This window comes from Brachycentrus maculatus, unplaced genomic scaffold (genome assembly GCF_059751285.1).
Source record: "Brachycentrus maculatus isolate JH-2025_06_01 unplaced genomic scaffold, ASM5975128v1 h1tg000038l, whole genome shotgun sequence".
Classification (NCBI taxonomy): domain Eukaryota; kingdom Metazoa; phylum Arthropoda; class Insecta; order Trichoptera; family Brachycentridae; genus Brachycentrus; species Brachycentrus maculatus.
The window spans coordinates 154,059-176,094 of record NW_028280792.1 but is presented as its reverse complement, the minus strand read 5'-3'; the positions used below and the strand labels follow the sequence as shown (position 1 = coordinate 176,094).

Genomic DNA, 22,036 nt, shown 5'->3' with positions numbered 1-22,036 from the left:
CAAACCTATCACAATTCTAACAAACCATGGAAAGAACTACCCTTACTCACAATCTTGCACCAAGTCCTAACCACGACTTGGTGCAAGTAAGAGTGTTATCTTTGTGTAAACTACTGCGTTGTGTTATTGTTGTTTTTCTTTTTGACAGACATTAACTAACAGACATCCTGTTTTTACAGCTCTTTAAACCGACCGGCGAGGAAGGCTGGGAGTACATCAACCCCTTGAAGAACCGACTAGCACAATCCAAATCCACCGACTGCAACAACGTGCCCCACGAGCAGCCGCTCCCCGACTCGAGCAGTCAGCCCCCCTTCCCCACGCCGCCGAGGTAATGCCCCGCGCCCGTGGAGCCACTCACCGCATATCACGAGACATTGGGACTGTGGCACGCGGGGGCCAGACTGTGCGGAGCTCGGCTAGCCCCCGTCGAGTCGTGCCAATACCGCAACGAGACATTAGTGAATCCGTGGTGGACAATGCAATAAATTAGTACATCTTTTTTTACCTTTTTGATTTATTTATGATTATTTTAGGTTATGCGCTAGCTGATTGATGATTATTTCTAGTTAAGAGTCGGGATGGGTAATTCTCGGATATCAAACTGTTCATTTATCGACAGCCATAAGCCGCTTGTGCACTACACGGAATTATACCGTCCGGCAGTCCGATTTTGAAAAATAAAAGCGACTATGACAGTTTAGCATAATCAAATTAACACGCAACGTGTTCACGCACTGATCAAGAGCACCGATCCGAAAAAAAGATGGACGAAAGCCAATCCAAGCCAATCATCGTTTTATCACGCTAACTGAAGTGCCGGACGGTAAAATTATGTGTATTGCACAAACGCCCATAGGGCGCTTGTGCTATACATGGAATTTTACTGTCCGGCAGTCCGTTTTTTTTAAATAAAAGCGACTACGGCAGTTTAGCGTGATCAAGTTCGCGCGCACCATGATCACGCACCGATCAAGCGCACTGACCCGAAAGATGGACAAAAGCGCAAGCCAATCATGCGTTTTATCATGCCAACCAGACTGCCAGACAGTCAAATTCCATGTAGTACACAAGCGCTCATATACATATATATATGTTAACAAAATGTTGAGTGTGTCCAAATACTTGTTCACAAATCTGGATTTTCTCCAATTATAGGAGTTATTTATCATATAATCTTTTCGACATCTCAACATAGATGAAGAAGAATATGGTATTTACGGGGCTTACGACCGTCATAGGCTGGTTAAAGTGATAACTTTACTTTGAATGTTACAAGTGTGTAAAGTTATCACTTGAATTATAATTTCACCAGTCAGACCAAAAGAAAAGCTTATTTTAACTCACAATAGATGTCTCTAGTGAAGTTCTAGTGATTCAAGTAAAATGTTTCGAAATTGGATCATATATATAGAACTTCCAAGAAGTTGAGTAGTGTGGTTGTCAATCATGGGTAGAATTGGTGAATGTTACGTGTATAAAGTAATCACTTAAACCAGCCTATGACGGTCGTAAGCCCCGTAAATGCCCAGACTATATTATCCATATTCTTTCTATGTTGACATGTCAAAAAAATAACATATATGTTATTAACACATTTCAGACGGGTGTTTTTTTTTACGCCTGTGGACCGCTGGCGACGGGATTTGATAATTATGTACATTGTTAAGACCTTAACAAAGAGATTGGTTATATTATATTCATATAAAAACATTGGATAATTCCTTCTTTTCTGACTTTAAAATGAGGCCGGCGCAGAAGGTAAAAATACCCTTCCCGTCCTTGAGTATCAATCGACCCAACGGGTAGAAATACCTTTCCCGTCCCAAATGTGTTAATAATAATAATAACTACGACAACACATTCACTATTAAAAAAAAAATTAAACCAAGGACTTCCTGGTTTGTTTGTTGGAACTGCTGTTTAGTCTTAGTTTGTAATATACACCTATGAATGCAATGAAAAAATCAACATTTTCGCATCTCAACATAGATGAAGAATCTATAGTTTGGGTATTTACAGGGCTTGTGACCTGTGATAGGCTGGTTAACACATTGTTTGCGGGAAATGATTAAAAACTTCTTTTGAGTCTTTGAGATAGATTGAGAAATGCCAAGATCAGGGAAATATGCGAGATCGAAGATGTCGTTAGGTGGGGAAGGCAACGAAGAAGACAATGGTATGCGCATGTGAGGAGAATGGAACCATCCAGACTCCCCTACATCGCATTGTACGGCCAACCCCATGGTAGACGACTCCCGGGCAGACCACCAAAGAGACGGGCCGATAGCTGGGAATCGACGTCGCAGGAGGCTAATCCCTCTTAAAAACAGGCCGTGAGGCCTATAATAAGAAGAAGAAGAAGATTAAAAACTTCTTTTACATACCGTTGGTAGAGAGCGGGAGACGCTTATAAGCGTTCTATTGGTTACTTTGGGTAGAGCGCGGGAGACACGAAAAAACATTGTACAGATGGGAATTGGGTTTCTGGTTACTTTTGATTAGTATACTGAGGATCGGGCAGCAGACTGTCTTTGTGATAGTTACATAGTTTAGAGCAGATACTTCTAGTACAAAATCTCGACTCCGAGATGAAGACTCTCCGATCCATAGCCGGAAACACATTGCGAGACCGAGTAAGAAATACCGACATCCGGAGCATGTGTAAGACGGAGGATATCGTGAGGTGGGGACGACAACGAAGGCGATACTGGAACGACCATGTAAATAGAATGTCAGAAGACAGACTTCCTCATATCGCCCTTCAAGGAATCCCTGAAGGAGGCAGACCCCCAGGCAGACTTCCAAAAAGGTGGAAAGACAGCTGGGAGTCAACATCCCAAGAGCTACAAGCGGAGGCACAACAGATCCATAGGATCTAAAAAAAGAAGGAGAAGACAGTGTATTGAGTGATTACTTAAACCAGCCACCAATAACAAGTCATAAGCCCTGTAAATTACCCAGGCCTCCATATTCTTTTTCGTAAATGTTGAGATGTTGATAGATAAAATCATTAATGGATTTTTGTTAAGTTCTGAAGGTTTATTTATTTCTTTAACATGGTGGAATCTGCTTATTATGTATGATGAAGGATAGTGTTATTACTTATCATAGTAAATCGGTCCAAATAAAAAATGATCAGGCCATTGTTATCATTTCTAATTGCTGTGCAATTTACTAAACTGAAGATGGAATTGCTAGAAAAATTATTCCCGATAATTATTTTTAAAAAATATGAGTACACTAGAACATCACCACGCACGGTAGGCCCGCTCGGCTACCATACTGGAGGTCCCGGGTTCGATTCCCTGGGGGAGTTCAAATAAGTATAAGTGATCTTTTCACTCTAATATTTATTCAATATTACCCTGGGCAGGTACCTGAAGCGGAGGGCTGATCACCTTTCCTCCACGTGTTAATTATCAAAATAACACTGCGTTTATTATATGCAGTGCCCTATGCACCATCGGGTGCGAATGAGGGTTGAGAGAGAATACCACCTCTCGTCCAGGAAATAAAAATGAGTGCGTTTAGTAATACAGGTTCAGTACACATTGTGTAATTAGCAATAAAAGGGGTTTTGATGATGATTACAATGTAATTAATTTAAATTCTAATTTTTCGCAATTATTTTATTGTCGTTTTATCAATAAAATTTTTACCGTAATAAGTAGATTTCACTGTATTTTTTTAAAGAGAAGGTTATACATCTAGTAAAGGCAATCAGTTTTAAAAATAAATAAGTAAATAATCATTTCACACTTTGTCAAATTAAAGCAGTGATGAGCAACTTAGAGAGTTTATATTCCCTCAAATAAAATTAAAAATGCATTTTTTTTATTAAATCATTTTAATTAATTTTTTATTCAAGTTTTACTTGGTAAATAAATACCACTTTATCCTTTTTTCTATTTATCTGAATACACTACATTTAAAACATATTTTGTGCTTTCATTATTCCTTAATTTAAAAATTGTAAAAATACTGAAAACTTAAGAATTTTTAATAATTTGTCTAAATTTTATTTTGTGTATGTAGGTGGCTGGAAATTTTTTAAAATTATCAATGGAAATAAAATAATTGAGATACAATATAAAATTTAAAATATGTGAATATTTAAAATTTACTAAAAATGTTTTTCGAAGCAAATCTGCATGACGGATCAATTTAAAATTTACACTCAATTTATATGAAATAGTTGCTTCCCGAACCAACAATGTACCTCGGTAGCTACTGTTTACCTAACGAAATATATAATCAATATTAGATACATAAAATATATTTATATCTCATTACTTAAAATCATAATAATAAATAATAAAACCCTTTTCCGCACCCCAATGGTGCATAGGGCACTGCGTCATATAAACGCAGTGTTATCTTGATCGTTTACACATGAAGGAAAGGTGATCAGCCCTCCGCTTCAGGTACCAGTCCAGGGTTATATTGAATAAGTATGACAGTGAAAAAATCACTTGTATTTATTTGACCCCCCCTGGGAATCGAACCCAGGACCTCCAGAACGGTAGCCGAGCGTGCTGACCATTACACTATGGAGGCGGACAAAATAAAATAAAATAAAAAAATCATAGCATGATAAATAACTCTTTTTTATTGGAGTTCGGAGCACTTCACATTGTTTTTTTTTAGTTTAGTCAACTTTAAAAAAAATGTTGCTCATCACTGTTTTCTATGACCAGAAATTCATTTTATGGGTAGGATATTATATCAATATATTTTTCAATCTCAACGAAACCTCTAATGTTTGTCGGCCTAGGAATATATTTTTTTTTAGAAATGTAACCCTCGCAAATCATGAAAACATTTTTTATACATTTGTTTACGCCCCTAGATATTATTATTCAAAAAATTTCATAACTCATAATTGTTTACATACTTATATATGTATATAAATCGATTTTGTCTAAATTTTATGTTCTTAGGAATGATTAAAAGATCGCCTATATTATGTACTAAATTACCTATATATCGCTCACTCCTTTCAAGAACGTCATAAATCAAAAATCGTCAATTTTCAGTTGTGCATGTTATCGGAATGCCCAGAAAATGTACTATATCCCAGCAAAAGAGGCATATTTTTAACTTAATATTTACCCGCTACAGGGCAGAAAATGTTGTTTTTGTAATTTGAAGAAAATGTATTGTATAATTATTTTTATAAATAAATTAAATAATTTTCAAATGTAGAAAAAACCTTCAGGTTTTACCTAAAAAGATCTGTTGCACAGTAAAAAGTTCAATAAGTGGCTTGATATTTATTTTTAACACATTGTGTTATATTTTTAAACTTTAAAATCGTTCTCCCGAAATATCAAGTATTTTGATTTATGACGTTCTTGAAAGGAGTGAGCGATATGTATAGGGCTTGGAATGGACCAGAGAAGACCAGAACTCCACTAAAACCAAAATATAACTATAATATAACAGTTTGCCTTAATAAGAAATAGATGTTTTTAAAAAAATAATTATTAATGACCAGTTTTATTTCTCTCATAATTTAAAATTATACACTATATAATTAATAATTATGTATCCAACATTAAAATGTTTATTCTCAACTTTAAAATGTTACGGTTATATAAAATTCCTACATAAATATGTTTTCAAAACTTTTATTCATTTTTTGACATTCCATTAGTATCTTGTATATTTTTCCCTCTAAATTTTCATCTCTTCTTCTCTACAAATATTTTATATCTTCGCTAATTCCTAATCTTCTCTCCGTGTAGTTCCATCCGATCCAATAAATTTTTGACTTACATCGTAATAGAAAGATGATCTTATTAAGTTTGCAATAATTCCATATATTTATGTATAGAATTTATCAATGTAACTAATCTTGAACCCTTTAACTGTCTAAAATTTACACTAAATTTTTCCTTTGCAAACTTGTCATTATTGAACCCGACCACCGAATTTCAAATCATTTGTGACATCTACACCACGCGGCGCAATTGTGACATCTTTTAATTATTATCATAAACACTTTTCAATTCAACACCACTGTTTTTTATATTTTTATTACTATAACAGATATATGAGTTATGAACCACATAAAAATAAATTATTAATTTTTAGGAAGATAATATGCAAATACTCTTAAACGAACATTTTTATTTTGTATCTCATTCTGGTCCATCACGACGGGTTACAAAGGAAACCCAGATATACTTAGCCTTATTTTATCATATCACTGAAGGAGATGATATTCTTCTTCAGGATTATTTGATTTACACAAATGTCAATAGTATAAAGAAAAGGCCATGTTTTAAACCAAAAATTATTATGATGTCCAATATCAATTCAAAAGAAATTGAGATTTGGCTGTACAAATTGTGTATCAAGCGCGCAGCGGATACTATCAAAGATGTCACACAGGTGCGCCAACCGCGGGTCAGATAAGTATTTTTAATCTTTCAAAAATATTGCCGCTGAATTTGTATAAATCGAATAAAGTCCCGCAATATTTCGGTATACTTTTCTGCCAATATACAACTTTTGTCAACATATCAATCATAGATGACTAATTTAATTCCGAAACTGACAACTGTAAAATTATAAAACGTAGAAGGTATATTATCATAGTCAGTTTGTAGGAAGAAATGCCAAAAATTTGTGAAATTTAAGGGTGAAAATAAATAAAAATATTTTAAGTATTTAGCGTTTCCACAAACTATAGTATATCTACGTAAGTTTAATAATTAAATCAAATATCTGTAGAAAACTCAGAAATTTTTTTTTTATTCACCGATCCTACTAATCACCTACCCACGTGATTAATCTCATTAGGTTATTAAATAATTTTAATACTTCAAAGAGACGTTTGTGACTTTTGCTTTTGTTATTGTTATTTTCGTATTAAGTTGGTGAATTGATAATAATTTTTTGAAATATTGATGCCCTATTCGATAATAATAAATATGTTATCAATATTCAAAATGCTTTATAATATTTTGTGAATAATATTGTACGTGTTATTGAAATGCTAGGACTGCCTTTTACTTGTATCTTAATTGTAGGTTTTTCCTTAGACAATTTATTTTCCATCAAACAAGGCTGTATCGAACACTATAGGCAATTTAATCTTAGTATATACATATTATAAAATGATCATAGTGTGTCTGAACACTAGCCATTTTGAAGTATCGAAATAAAGTACATCAAAATAATAAATTTACAATATTGATGCCCCTTTTCATCTTCGTTTTATCTGTGAAACGTTACACAAATGTAATTTATTATTTGATTAAAACCAATATTTTTAGCTTTTCCACTTTTTTATTTGACCAGCGACCGGGTTTCGTCGTTACCGACATCATCGTTTTAATACCGACGTTTAATTTCGTCGTTACCGACATCATCGTTTGAAATACATATTTCAAATGTTTTGAAATATGTATTTCATTTTGTAAAATTTTTCTTTTGTTTTGATTGTCAATGAAGTACTTAAAAATTTTGGTTTGAAATAAAACTATAAACTAATTTTGTGTTGGTAAATTTATATCCACATAATTTGCAAGGATTTAGTAATGCAATGAAGGTCCGATTGAACTCAGAATTTGTTGTACGTATTTTGATTTTACATTATATATGAAATATTTATTGAAATGCATTATGCCTTAGCAACTTTATGTAATTTTAGTAAAAAAATTACTATTATTGCAAAAGAAATGGGTTTTATATCGTTTTTACCTTTTTTCTTCATACCAATCAGTGAAACGATATTCCTTATCGTATTGTAAAGTTATCTCCTAAAAAGATGTCGCAATAAAAAATTTGGATTTATAATTAATAGTGATTTCACAAGAAAATTATAAGCTTTAAATATTATCTAAATTCCCAAAACCTGTAGCAGAATTATTAAATCATTCACAGTGAAATGTTCATCAAGTTATTTTAAATTAAGATTCCATTATAACTAAATAAATTATACTACGGAGTATGTTAACAAGATATTTGCTTAAAAACATTGAACGGTTTTGCTGCAAATTTTCTTTGAAAAGCAATGACAGTAAGTATTTTTACAAGGGTCGATAAATGATTAGCTAACTGAAAAATATTTATTACATGTAAAGCAGAACAGATATAAATATTTTTGCAAAATTAAAACATTCTCTATTGAATCTATGATGTCTAGTTGAATTTTTCTTCTATTGCAAAAATATTTTTTATTTTATTTTTATTTTGACCTTATTCCATCCACAATGTTTTCTGTTGGAATAGCAATTACGAAATGTTTAATGTTGTATAGTTGGTAATATTTCGTCGTGATAATTTTAAATGAAATTATCTTCTGTTGCTAGTTTGTTTGATGAAATAAGAGCCTAATGGCAAGTGATATTCTCTTAAGATCGGCGTAATTTTAAATATTCATAATTATTATTATAGATGCACTGTATCTGTCATACGTTAATACATTTTAATAATGACACAATAAATATAGTAATATAATGAATTTTTGCTTTTTATTTCATTGAATTTGGTACCTGTCATAGTTAAATATACCCCAATTATGAATTCTCTCTACATATGGAAGTAAAATAATGTAACTTTACTTTTACAAAGTAAAGTGTTACCTTAGTAATGGAATGACAAAAAGAGCCATGAAAAATAATCCCTACAAAAATTGTCTCATGTCGTGATCAGAGTTTCTGTTTAGTTAGCAACATTGAATTTAGTTGGCAAACGGATGCTTATGGGGATTTTAATTCTAGCCCAATTAATTTGTCAAGCCAAGCATTGTAAAATAAGGTTTCACTGCATTTCTGAATGAGAGGGCATTGAAAACCCAGTTGTAACGTCTGTATTGTGAGGAAAATGTTACAGTGCAAAGAATACTCTGTACTGCAAAAAAACAAAATGTTTCTATTCACCCCTCAGAAAGTGAATAAAAAATTATAAAAAAGAGGTAAGTACTGATGGTAGTATTTTTTTAAATGGCCATATTAATTTGACGTTTGCCGGAACAAAAAACATAACCTCAAAATCGGATTTGATACTGTCAACCGAAATAAGTTTTTGACTAAAATAAGCAAAATACCCAACATGGAAGGCAACGAAAATGAGCTTGATAAAGATAAGGACTTAAAAATAAAATCTGATTCCAAGAAAGCTGCAAAAAAAAGATATACCCTGCGTCGACTGAAAAAAGAATTTTCTAACAAACCTCAAATTGTGCATTTCTTTCTGTATATACAAAAATGTTTGCTCAAGAAAAAGAAATCGTTAAAGAAACTAAAACAAAAGCTAGAAAAATATGTATGTGTTTATTTTTTGGTGGTTATCTTATGAACGTATGCAGAAGCAATTGGATACAAAATGTTTTTTTTTTTTTTAGAAAATTTCCAAAACCGTTCAAAAGATCGATGTAGCGTGTCAAACTGAAGATGGCATGTTCGACACATCGGATAAGAATGTCTCGAGTGATTGGAGGAAGCCATCGGATGATTTGTGGAAAGTGGAAGACCCAACGTCTGGTGTTAGCATTGCGGACCAGGTGAAAGCCGCGGCGGAAAGCGCCCTGCATCAAACTGGAATGGTCTACGAAGCAACGTCCGGAATGTACTATGATTACAGCACTGGATATTATTATAATGCGGTTAGTTTATTCTACATTATATATTTTTTTCCGTATTCCTATTTAAAAAAAACTTTTCAGCGGAAGCTAAACTGGCAGTGCACAACGGAGTCCTGGTTCCAACTCTAATGTATGGAAGTGAAACATGGAGTTGGCAAAAGAAGGATGAAAGTAGACTGAATGCAGTCGAAATGCGATCTCTCAGAAGAATGTGCGACAAAACGATGTATTATAGATGTTCGAATAGTGAAATAAGGAAGGAATGCAAAGCTGAGATAAGCATTTCGATAAAATTAAGAAAGGTGTGTTGAGATGGTTTGGACATGTAAAACAAATGAGTGAGGAAAGAACAGTAAAACAAATTTATGAGGCGAATGTAATTGGAAAAAGGAGCAGAGGAAGACCGAGAAAAACATGGCACGATCAGGTATGCCAAATACTTGAAAGTGGTCAGGTTAGGAGTCGTAACAATCGGTGGGTATGTATGAGGAGATGCATGAACGTGGAAGAGGCGAAGAATGTTTGCAAAGACAGAGTGGTGTGGCGTTCTATTCTCTCTACCTACCCCTGCGATGAAGCGACGTGATGGTAAGTTAGTTAGTTATATTCCTATTTTATTAACACACTAAAGATGGGAACATTATTTCTACCCGTTGGGTCGATTGATGCTTAAAGACATAAGGGTACTTTGGCCTGCTGCGCCGGCCTGAATTCAAAGCCAAAAAAGAAGGAATTACGTATTTAATGATTTTATATAAATATTATGTACCAATGTCTATGTTAATCTGTTAACTGGGCGCTCCACTGTTCAATTAAGCAACTTGTAACGGGCGCGAATACTGATTCACTCCGTGTCTTAAATTCATGTGGAGACATGTATGGATGAATAATACCTTTGTTGCTGGAAAAATATACGTCCCGCCCGTTCCAGGGCGCAACATATATTTCAAGGACGTATTCATATGTCCTACCCATAACCGATATTGTTTACGTTTGACGTATTTATGCGTTCCGCCCGGTTAATAGGTTAAGGTCTTAACTATATATATGTACATAATTATCAAATCCCGTCCGCAGGCGTAAAAAACACCCGTCCAAAATCCATTGAGTTGGTAATTCATCGCAAAAAAGTCTTTTAGGATCTTTTTATAGAACATTTAGAATTTAAGTATTAAATAAGATTACCTTGATTTATATATGTTATGTAACTAAACTACCTAACCATCACTCCGCTTCCATGTAGAAGTAGGTGGAGAGAATAGAACGCCACACTATTCTGTCTTTGCAAACAATCATGCACCTCCTCATACACACCCGCCGATTACTTTGGCTCCTGACCTGACAGCTTTAAGTATTTCACATACCTGACCATGCCAACCTCACCTCAGTCTTCTTTTGCTCCTTTTTCCAACTACATTCGCCTCATAAATTTGCTTAACTGTTCTTTCCTCACTCATTCGTTCCACATTTCCAAATCATCTCGTCACACATTTCTTAATTTTATTGATAATGCTTATCTCAGCCTTGCATTTTTTTCTTATGTTACTGTTCGGACATCTATTATACGCCATTTTGCCACACATTCCTCTGAGGGATCATATTTTGATTGCATTTGGTCTACTTTCATCTTATGTATATGTTAAAAAATATTTATGTTTAGTGTACAAACATATATGCGTACACTTATAAATCTATATATTAAATATAATATATAAAATTTAATTAAGATACTTCAGAAATGAAGACTCTAAGAAGCATATCAGGCAAGAGTCTTCGAGATAGAATAAGAAATGCCAGGATCAGGGAAATATGCGCAGGGAAATATAGGTGGGGAAGGCAACGAAGGAGACAATGGTAGCGCATGTGAGGAGAATGGAACCATCCGGACTCCCCCACATCGCACTGTACGGCCAACCCCATGGTAGACGACTCCCGGGCAGACTACCAAAGAGATGGGTCGATAGCTGGGAATCGACATCGCAGGAGGCTAATCCGTCTTAAAAATAGGCCACAAGGCCTACAACAAGATGGAGAAGAAGAAGAAGATATTTATTGAGTAAGCGGAGTCTGGGGGGATAACAAGAGGAGCTGACGTATTATTACCCCTTCTCGGTCTTCTTGGGCTAGAGAATGGCCAAGTATGTGTGTTTGTATTCACATAATAGCGGTTGAATTTTAAATATCTGATATTGTTACAGGAACTCGGGCTCTATTATCACGGAACGACGCAGTGTTACTACTATTACGATAAAGAACAGAACCAGTTTGTTTTTCATTCACATCCTGACACGAGTCAGCTCACTGCAAATCACGAGTCAAGTGTTCCTCCACCTTCAGACACCAAAGGAAAACATAAAAAGGTTATTATAAACCATCAATTTCGATTCACCTAAAGATTTTTTCGTATAATCTTTCTACGGAAATCATAATAACAATATATTCTTAACAGAACAGCAACATATTAAAAATAAAACTTACTTGCACATACATTGCAATATATCGTTCCGAACATTTTTAATTTGTTGCCAACAGATGTTAGAGGTCAAAATAAAATATGGAACAAAGGCAAAATAAAGGAATGGGTAAATGATCAAGAGTCAATTTTATGAAAATTGTAAAATGTTTATGTTCTTAATTTTTCTCTCTTTTTTTTGTGTGTATATTAGGTTAAAATCGAAAAAACAATAAAAAAATGTATTAAAAAAGAACTCCACCGACAAGACACACATAGTAACTCGGTGAGTCTCTGCAATAAAAAAATGTTCTAAATATGTAAAAATCGTAATTTAAATAAATGTATTTAAATAAAAATAAAAAAACTTACTTTTCTTACTATCCAAAATGGCTTCATTACTCTAAAGTTCATCAAACACTTTGTTAGTGTGAAAAATTTATAACATCTATCTATCTCTTTATAATTTTAGTTTCATCTCATCTAAAGTTGTATCATATCATTGTATGTGAAAAGGCTCTTTGCCTTAACTTAAAAATGCTTTAATTGTTATTCTACTCTGGAATACTTTGCCAAAAGCGCGGCCCGTTGATTTACCGAAGACGACGCAGTTGTATTTTATCAGTCGAGCCAGGGGAGGTTGTGTCTCAGTGTGCATGTTTCTACAGTTACAATTTCTCAAAAATATCACAAATAATCAATTTCTTTTTTTAATTTAAGTTTTACATAGTAAATTTGGTATTTACTTAGTAAAACTTATATTTAAAATGGATAGATTTTACCACAAAGCGGCTGCTGAATCAAATAATGAAAAAACAAATTTTTGCTGAAAAATAGAAATAGATTTTTTGTAAAAACCTATTGTTTTCGGATTCGTCCAATAGTCACGTTGAAAGTGATTGTTAACAATTGTTGATTGTTGATCTTTGAACATCAAAACAGAAATGTTTGTTATACTCGCAGTAGGAATTGTGACAATGAAAGTAGAATGTTTACCAATCGGAGGATGCGCATCGATAGTGACAACTCCGAGAATGAGCCAATGTCACATCATCTCAACACATTCTTGTGGATTAAAATTTTCTCTCATTTATTTTAACACATTGTAGTCGGGCGCTTCGAACAATAGACTCTAGCCCATAGCGGACGTTTTTGGCGATTAGTGCAAAAATATATCGCTTTCTTGAAATTGACGCAATTTCTAAACCAAATAATATTTTCCATTGAAATTTTCAAAGAATCATATATGTATGACCTTTGATCATCAAAAATAAATTAAAATCAAAAATTTTAATTAAGTATTCCGTATTTCACAATTTTAGAAGCATTGTAAACTCTAAAAAATAGTCTTCCCCTCCGAGGTATCATTCCCTATACAATGCTAATATATTCAAATAATAAAATACCAAACAGTAAACAAAACAGTGCGAGCGGTATGAAAAATAGTCCAATACATGAAATGACTCAAAGTAAACTGGAGATTGAGATCGCATAAAAACTCTAGATTTCTGGCGATGCCTTTACAAGCGACACACTAGCCAATCCGGACAAGGCATCTCAAGTAACGTCAACAGACTGTCGCCTAGCACCCAGGTAGCAGATTACCCTTCAACGCGTTTTATTTCACGCTGATAACAAACCCGTATGTTGCCGTTTGCCGCTGATAACCGACAGTCGACAAAAACGGCAAATGCCGTGTCCCGCCGACAACGTGTTAAAATAAACATCAGTTTGTTTATTACAAAATGCTGTTTTTTTAGTAGTTTATGTTTTCCGCCAATACTAGAAAGAAACATTAAAATCGGTCAATATTTGAGAAAAATATTGTCGATTTCATACACACCTACTTAAAAAAAACATTTTTGCAAAAAAGTTTTTAGCAATTTTAGCATATATTTAGGCCGAGTATTCGTTAAGTCGCAACTTAATTTTCTCTAAATACAGGTGACATTTTACGTAATTGATTTTTTTCTTAAAACACCGTTTTCCCATCAAAAAAATCATTTTTCTTCAAAAAAATTATATGGTTTTGAAAAGAAAATAGTTAAAGAAATGTAGAGATAAAAAAAAATGTAAAGATATTTTTCTCTATGTATATTCTAAACAACAAAATATATCCAATATATTTAACTTTGAAAAAAAATTGAGCTTAAAATTGTCCAGCCCTGAGCGCATTCTTACTTGAACACTTGAGATCTAGGCTTTAAGAAAAAATCTCAGTATTAAAACGGTTTATAACTATTTCACCACGTTAGACACTTTAAGACCTCTTTTTTTATATTTTTAAAATGTGATTTTTCTCTTGTAATTTTATCATATAATTTTCCATTTCCAGGTTGGAACACACGGTGACGATATGTTAGACGGCTTGTCCACAAGTCTCGCATGCATATCGCTGAGTCGCCATCACGCGTTAGGTATGTTATAACCCGAGACCCCCAGTATAGACAATCCCACCAACGTTTTTTTACTATTACCTTCCAGGACAAGGTGAAGAGCGAAACCAAGAAACGAAAAGCCAAAGACTCAAAAAATCCATCTGAGCTTTCTAACGATAGCACCAAAAAGACCAAACACGATAAAGAGCTAAAAGGCACGCCCGAAGAACGGCAAAAACTTGCGATAGACAAAGATGAAACTGAAAATGTCCCGGGGACTCATGAGACAGCCCGGTCAACTGACGGTGTTGATCCAGAGATATCGGTTAATAGTAAGAAATTAAACGAGGAGTCAAATGAAACTGTGGCTGTTGTTTCGAAAGACGCTTCTGCCAATGATGATATTGATCTTGAAGAAGGAGAGTGTTCGAATTCCGAAACTGAAAGCGATGCGGAGAAATCTAGTTCAGATGATGAAAGTAGTTCGACAGAATCTGATGGTAATGAAGATTTTATTTTTAACAGAAGTTCAATTTATGTATAGCAAATAATATTTTCCTTGTCATTGTCCTGTCTTGTTATTACTAATAAAATCTTTGTTAAAAATACTTGTTTGTATGTATGTATGTTCTTTATAGGATCCAATACCACTCACCTGATAGCAGTGAAAATTTGCAAACTTGACTTTTAATACTCAAAGAAGCTAACAATGCGCTTAAAATTTTTAAAAACCTCTTCCATTTCAAATCCTCAAAGCAAAATTTTACATAGATATTTCTAAACGTATCTTAATTTTTATTGTCGTATAAAAGTCACGGAAGAAATTTAAAAAATAGAAGCACTGCTGTTAAAGTACCTACCCATTGTAAAGTACCTACCTATTATAATGTACCCAATGGAGCAAATTTGAATTTTCACAGAATATTAAGGCCAGGTTGTATGTATATAATATAATTCATAATAAGTGTTATTAGTTTAACTGTGTGGTTACTGGTTAAGCCCATCAGTCTAAATTATAGGAAATCATGGTATATGTGCCCGAATTCTTTGTTTGCTTTTTTCATAATAAATTTACTAACTATTGTCGGTTAAGTAATAATCTCCGGTTTATATTTACAAGTGATCACAAGGTTAATTAATGCTGCATTATCTTGGTAATAAATTACAAAAAAAATGTGCAAATACGGTGCGGTATGTAGCTAATAATGGGCTAATCAATATTCAACGCAAACAATTTTGCGCTGAATGAGAATGGATGATTAATGAGTGAGCGTGATATAGAATAGCCGCGTTACTCAGAATGCTACATTTATGTTATTTTTAAGCGTTTTTTTAGCTTTTAAGCGTTTCCCTCAAACAATGGATTTAGACACACCCAAAATGTTTAATTTTAAATATTATAACAAACTTATTCTGTTAGTTATTAACACGTTGTTTGCGGGAAACGCTTAAAAGGGTATTTTACATTCTGATGGTAGAGAGCAGGAAATGCTTATATAAATAATAAAAAAAATAAAACCCTTGTCCGCACCCCAATGGTGCATAGGGCACTGCGTCATATAAACGCAGTGTTATCTTGATCTTTTACACATGAAGGGAAGGTGATCAGCCCTCCGCTTCCGGTACCAGTCCAGGGTAATATTGAATAAATATTACAGTGCAAAAATCACTTGTATTTATTTGACCCCCCCTGGGAATCAAACCCAGGACCTCCAGAACGGTAGCCGAGCGTGCTGACCATTACACTATGGAGGCAGACAAAATGCTTATAAGCGTTCTATTTACTTACTTGGTAGCTCTAAAGACGCCAAAAAACATTATACAGATGGGAATTGGGTTTGCGGATACTTGTGATTAGTATACTGAGGGTCGGGCGTCAGACTGAGTATAATTAAGGTCGGGGTTGATGAATAAAACTCCTGAAAACAGGGTGTTAAATTTGATTTGTCTTTAAATTACAGACAGTGTCGCACTCCAGTATCCTCCGTGTATGCGAATCATAGTGCAGGAGACGACTAACACTAAACTGAAGGTGGGATCTCTATTCCTGCTGACTAAAGATGGCGGCACTCTGGGAAGAGAAGGAGCCAAACATTCTGTCGTTATTCCGGAAGAAAACGTATCCAGGGTAATGATTATTTTATCATTTATATTTGAAGCACTGACTTTGTAATTTTCCATTTTATAATAAATGTATAACTTTGTTTTAAAATCACTGTAATATACTATATAGTTACATATTTAAAATTACTATATGTATAGTGATTTTAAAACAAAGTCACATTTTAATTATAATAATTTTTTTGTTAAAAAAAATCCATATACATACATTTTTTACTTGTGTCATACTCACATTATTTGCTAACTGAAATCAACCTTTTAAATATGCAAAATATAATGTGATCTCTCAGATTAATGTGTGGCAAAACGATGCACGATAGACGTGGAATGGTGATATAACAGTAGAATGTAAGGCTGAGATGACCATTAACAATAAAATTTAGAAAGGTTTCTTGAGATGTCTTTCGCAGTAAAATAAATTTATGAGGCGAACGTAGTTGAAAGTAGAAGCAGAGAAAGACAGAGGAAAATTTGGCGTGATCGAGTATTTTAAATATTTGGAAGTGGTCAGGTCAGGAGATGGAATAATCAACAGGTATATATGTATGAGGAGATGCATGAATGTAGACGAGGCAAAGATCGTTTGCAAAGACAGATTGATGTGGCGTTCTATTCTCTCTGCCTACCCCTGCGGAGAACCAGCATCATGGTTACTTAGTTAGGTTCAAATGACGTAAATTTACTCTGTATTTTAATTTGTTGGTTCAAATTGCATGCACAAACACCTAGCCGAGTTTACAGTTTTATTGGCAGTGCTTTATTTGTTAATTGTGCATTGCCCAAGTCGGCAAACATTTGTTCAGCCTGATCCGCCTGATAACAGCTGATTTCATCCGGAAAACACCAGTCAGCTCTTGTACACCCTGTAGCTTGTGTCACTACTCTTGTGTGCTTTTCAAATCATCTAACTAGTAGTGTTTAGCACTTTGCTTCAACCTGTTTATACCAAAACTTGTGTCAAAATCATTTGCATTTTTTTATTTCTGTAAATCAGCGCTCAATTAACTTGTTAAATGTTTCTATGTTTGATTCAGGATATAATTAAAAAAGGTAGATTTTTTTGTGTAGTAAAATAAAATGTATGACAGAATTAAATATAAGGCTTCCCAAGAGCAACAAGCGGAGGCTCAGACACATCTTGAGAATCTATAGAAAAATGAAGAAGGAAGAAAAGTGTTAAGAATAATGTAAAAGTAGAAAAATAATAATAATAAGGAAGAATAATGTTAACAATAATGCAAAGCAACATTTTGAGTGTGTCCATATACTTTTCTTTTCATCTCACCAACAGATGTCTCTAGTGATGTTCTAGTGATTCAAGAACAATGTTTCGAAATTAGATCATATACAATATATAGAACTTCCAAGAATTTGAGTAGTGTGGTTGTCAATAATGGGTAGAATTAGTGAATGTTACACGTGTGTAAAGTGATCACTTGAACCAGCCTATGACGGTCGTCAGCCCCGTAAATGCTCAGACTTCCATATTCTTCTTCATATTTGATGAGATGTCAAAAAATAATATGAAAATAACTCCTGTAATTGGAGATAATCCAGAATTTGTGAACAAGTATTTAGACACACTCAAAATGTTGTGCTACAAAGGAATGTAAGGTTACAATACGGATAATTGAAAAGTTTGAGGAAAGTTCTTTATTCCATAAAATTTTGGGTGTGTCCAAATAGTTATTCACAAATCTGGGTAGATGAAGAAGAATATTGACGTCTGGATTTACAGGGCTTATGTCCTGTCATAGGCTGGTTTAAGTGTACTGTGTAAGTGTACATCACTTTGTACACATATAACATTGACCATTGTACCATTAATCGACAACCACACTTTTGAAGTTTTTGGAACTCGTACATATGTATATCAAATTATTTTCACGTCCACGTATGTGGTGTACGCCATAGTCAAAGTGTTTATTTTTCAAGTATCTGGCAAAATGGTGCGGTCTACTACATTATTTTACGTTACTTCGAGTGCTAAATTTATGTGTTTTTTAAAGTTATTAACATATTGTGTGTGGGAAACTCTTTTAAGCGTCTTTTGCTTACTGTCGGTAGAGAGTGGGAGACGCTTTTAAGCGTCCTATTTGCTTAATTTTGGTAAAACGCAAGAGAGCTAAAAAATATTATAGGGTCCGCCATCTAAAGTTTTTTTTTTCAACTAGTGCTTATTTCGTGAATGGTAACACTTAGCTCATGTCTGATTTGACAGATAATTAGTTTTATCCTTCCGCTGAGCGAATATGGTTGTGTATACGCTTGAACAACGCTGGGAAATATTGCGACATTACTTTGAAAATCATGGTAATGTTGCAGAATGTGTGCGAAAATTGCGTACGGTTTTTGGAAGAAGAGAAGCACCGTCAGCTCCGTATGTTCGTTATCTTGTGAAAAAAGTGAAAGAAACTGGCATCCTCATCGATAAACCAAAGCGTGAAAAGCCAAAAACAGTGCGTACACCCGAGAATATCGATGTTGTGGCAGAAAGTGTGCGTGAAGCGCCATCAACATCAATTCACCGTCGTTCTCAACAATTGAACATTTCGGAGACATCATTGAGACGAATTTTGCATAAAGACCTTGGTATGACGCCATACAAAGTCCAATTGGTTCAGGAGTTGAAGCCAACTGACCATCCAATGCGTTTTCGCTTCGCTGAGTGGGCCTGCGATCGACTTACAGAAGATGCCGATTTTGCCAAAAAAATCATCTTTTCGGATGAAGCTCATTTTGATCTTGGCGGGTATGTAAACAAGCAAAATTGTCGTATTTGGGGCACAGAAAACCCGCACGCATACATTGAAAAGCCGGTACACCCAAAACGAGTCACTGTTTGGTGCGGATTTTGGTCCAGAGGCATAATTGGGCCATTTTTCTTTGAAAATGAGCAAGGAGTGGCCGTTACAGTCAATGGCGATCGTTATCGGGCCATGTTGAACGGATTTTTGTTCACAAAAATTGAAGAGGAGGATATTGGCAACATTTGGTTTCAACAGGACGGCGCTACGTGCCACACAGCCGAAGTTTTTTAGTTTTTTTTTTATAGCATTTTCAAAAAAAAAAAGTTATTTGGCGGACCCTTTATATAGATCGAAATTGGGTTTTCGGGTACTTGTGATTAGTATACGACCCTTATTAGTATACTAATTAGTGTTGGGGTTGATGAAAAACTGCCTGACAACAATGTGTTTATATGTATTTGTTTTATATTCCAGCATCACCTAACTTTCTCGTATAATGATGAGAAAGGAACTTACTACGTTGTGGATATGGGGTCGCGTAATGGAACACTTCTGAATGGGAAACGGATGTCCGGAGCTCAGCAGGAGAGCGAGCCTATGGAGGTAATGTGACGGACACTGTTATTGATTTCTGTTCTCAAACTCTATTATGTAATATTCTTTTTATATATACAGTATCGAACAGATTAATTGAAACAAAACTTTTTTGGTTGTATTTTCGTAAAATCTTAGTTATATCACAAATTAATGTGTAATATGATTTCATTTGGGCTCAATCAAAGATTTTACTCTTCTTGGCATCTATTATGTAAGGTTTTGGCACGTGGATGTCATTTTTTCGTCTCAAAACTATATAGTTACAAAATGAGCTTTTCCACCGTAGTGCAATCAATTTTGAAGAGCGGATTCTTACAGATTGTTGATAGATTTTCAATTAGGTTTATGTCTGGCAAAATTCTTTACCAGTCCAACACAGTTCAGTGTTTTTGTTAGAAAAATTTCATCTTTTTTTTTGGATTTGTGGCACGGGGTTAAATCCTGCTGAAATATTCCGTTACCATTTGACCTTCGTTTTTGTATCTCTGGTAGTATCTTTTCCAGTAGAATTGAGTGATACTTGTCGCTATTCATCATCTCAGTCACTGAAAAAAGCAGCCCTGGTCCATAATACGAGAAACATTCTAAAAACATTTTTTTGAGGGTATTGAAAATACGAAAAAAAAGTTTGGTTTAAATTAATCTGTTCGTTACTATAATTATCCATTAGAGTGCTGGGAATCGATATATCGACTCTGGTATACTTTGCCAATAGAATAACCCATCAGTATACCGACGATAATGCCAGTGAATTTTGGCGATCGAGCGAGGAGATTGTGTCACAGTGTGCGCGTTTATAAAGTTTAGATTCATCAATGATATTCACAAATAAAGAAATTTAACTTTTTTTTAGTGAAAAATAGTAATACGTGTTTTGTTAAAACCTATTGTTTTTACCGTTACAATGTCGGATTCGTCCAATAGTGATCTTGAAAGCAATTCTCAAATATTGTACGAAAATGTTTGTTATACTCAAATACGATGAATCTAGTTTACCAATCGGAGAATTGATACTGAATGATTAAGAGGAATGGCCAATTTCACATTACCTTGACATATTTTTCTGTTTTCTCTCTTAAATTGCATTTATTTTTTAATTGAAAAGGTATGTTAATTACAAAATAGTATTTCATTCGAGTAGAAATAGTCTCCAGTAATACCAAAAAGAAATACTGAAATTGGTGAATATTTGAGAAAAATACTGTTGATTTTATCCTACTAAAAAATAGGACTGGTACCTGAAGCGGAGGGCTGATCACCTTTCCTTCATTTGTAAACGATCAAGATAACACTGCGTTTATATGACGCAGTCTCCTATGCACCATTGGGGTGCGGATAAAGGTTTTATTATTATTATTTAAAAAAGGACCATAACAATAAAAAGAACCATTTCTGCAAAAAAGTCTTTATGCAATTTTAGTATTGAAATGAACAAATGAGTTTGTAAATATTTGTATTTTGATTTTTTTAAAATAAACTTTATACATATGTAAATTTATTTTTGGTTAATAACACTGTCTGCGAATTGGTATTGTGATTCTGTCTAACGTCTGAATTCTCCACAGGTCGTGCACAGCAGTATCATCCAACTGGGAGGCACCAAGCTATTGTGCCACATTCACAAAGGAAACGCCACTTGCGGCCATTGTGAACCTGGCCTTTTAATACAAGGTAATACAAATTATATTCACATATTTTTATATTATAATAGTAGAAAATAATTTTTCTGTTCTTAAAAACATATTTTTTTCAAACAAATACTAGAAACTAACTAACAACAAGACCTCATCCTGACTCATCGACATGTCAAAATACTTCTCTGCTATGTGTCATGTCGGGTCTCCCTGACGTCGACTATCACTTAAGAGTTATTGTCCTTGACTTCTTCTTCTTCTTCTTCTTCTTATTGTAGGCCTTACAGCCTGTTTTTAAGAGGGATTAGCCTCCTGCGATGTCGATTCCCAGCTATCGACCCATCTCTTTGGTGGTCTGCCCGGGAGTCGTTTACCAGGGGGTTGGCCGTACAGTGCAATGTTAGGGAGTCTGGATGGTTCCATTCTCCTCACATGCGCATACCATTGTCTCCTTCGTTGCCTTCCCCACCTATATTTCCCTGCGCATATTTCCCTGATCCTGGCAT

The 22,036-nt window shown here is 34.4% G+C and overlaps 2 protein-coding genes across 4 annotated transcripts in view; both read left to right on the top strand.

The window, feature by feature from the left end:
* Window positions 1-8,469, top strand: part of LOC148312566 (oxysterol-binding protein-related protein 9) — a 126,498-nt gene extending 118,029 nt beyond the window's left edge. For both annotated transcript variants that reach the window (XM_088276247.1, XM_088276239.1), the window contains one exon: window positions 180-8,469. In XM_088276247.1, coding sequence (XP_088132373.1) covers window positions 180-335 — 156 coding nt within the window. In that variant the 3' untranslated portion in view covers window positions 336-8,469. The remainder of the gene's footprint in view (window positions 1-179) is intronic.
* Window positions 8,470-8,989: 520 nt separating this feature from the next.
* LOC148312565 (angiogenic factor with G patch and FHA domains 1) overlaps window positions 8,990-22,036 on the top strand; it is a 43,587-nt gene continuing 30,540 nt past the window's right edge. Inside the window, exons 1-7 of one of the 2 annotated variants that reach the window (XM_088276225.1) lie at window positions 8,990-9,279; window positions 9,359-9,619; window positions 11,797-11,958; window positions 14,535-14,928; window positions 16,390-16,556; window positions 19,774-19,902; window positions 21,462-21,567. In XM_088276225.1, the coding sequence (XP_088132351.1) occupies window positions 9,067-9,279; window positions 9,359-9,619; window positions 11,797-11,958; window positions 14,535-14,928; window positions 16,390-16,556; window positions 19,774-19,902; window positions 21,462-21,567 (1,432 nt within the window). In that variant the 5' untranslated portion in view covers window positions 8,990-9,066. Of the gene's footprint in view, window positions 9,280-9,358; window positions 9,620-11,796; window positions 11,959-14,385; window positions 14,468-14,534; window positions 14,929-16,389; window positions 16,557-19,773; window positions 19,903-21,461; window positions 21,568-22,036 lie in introns of both variants that reach the window. The other variant, XM_088276232.1, reaches the window with a different exon arrangement.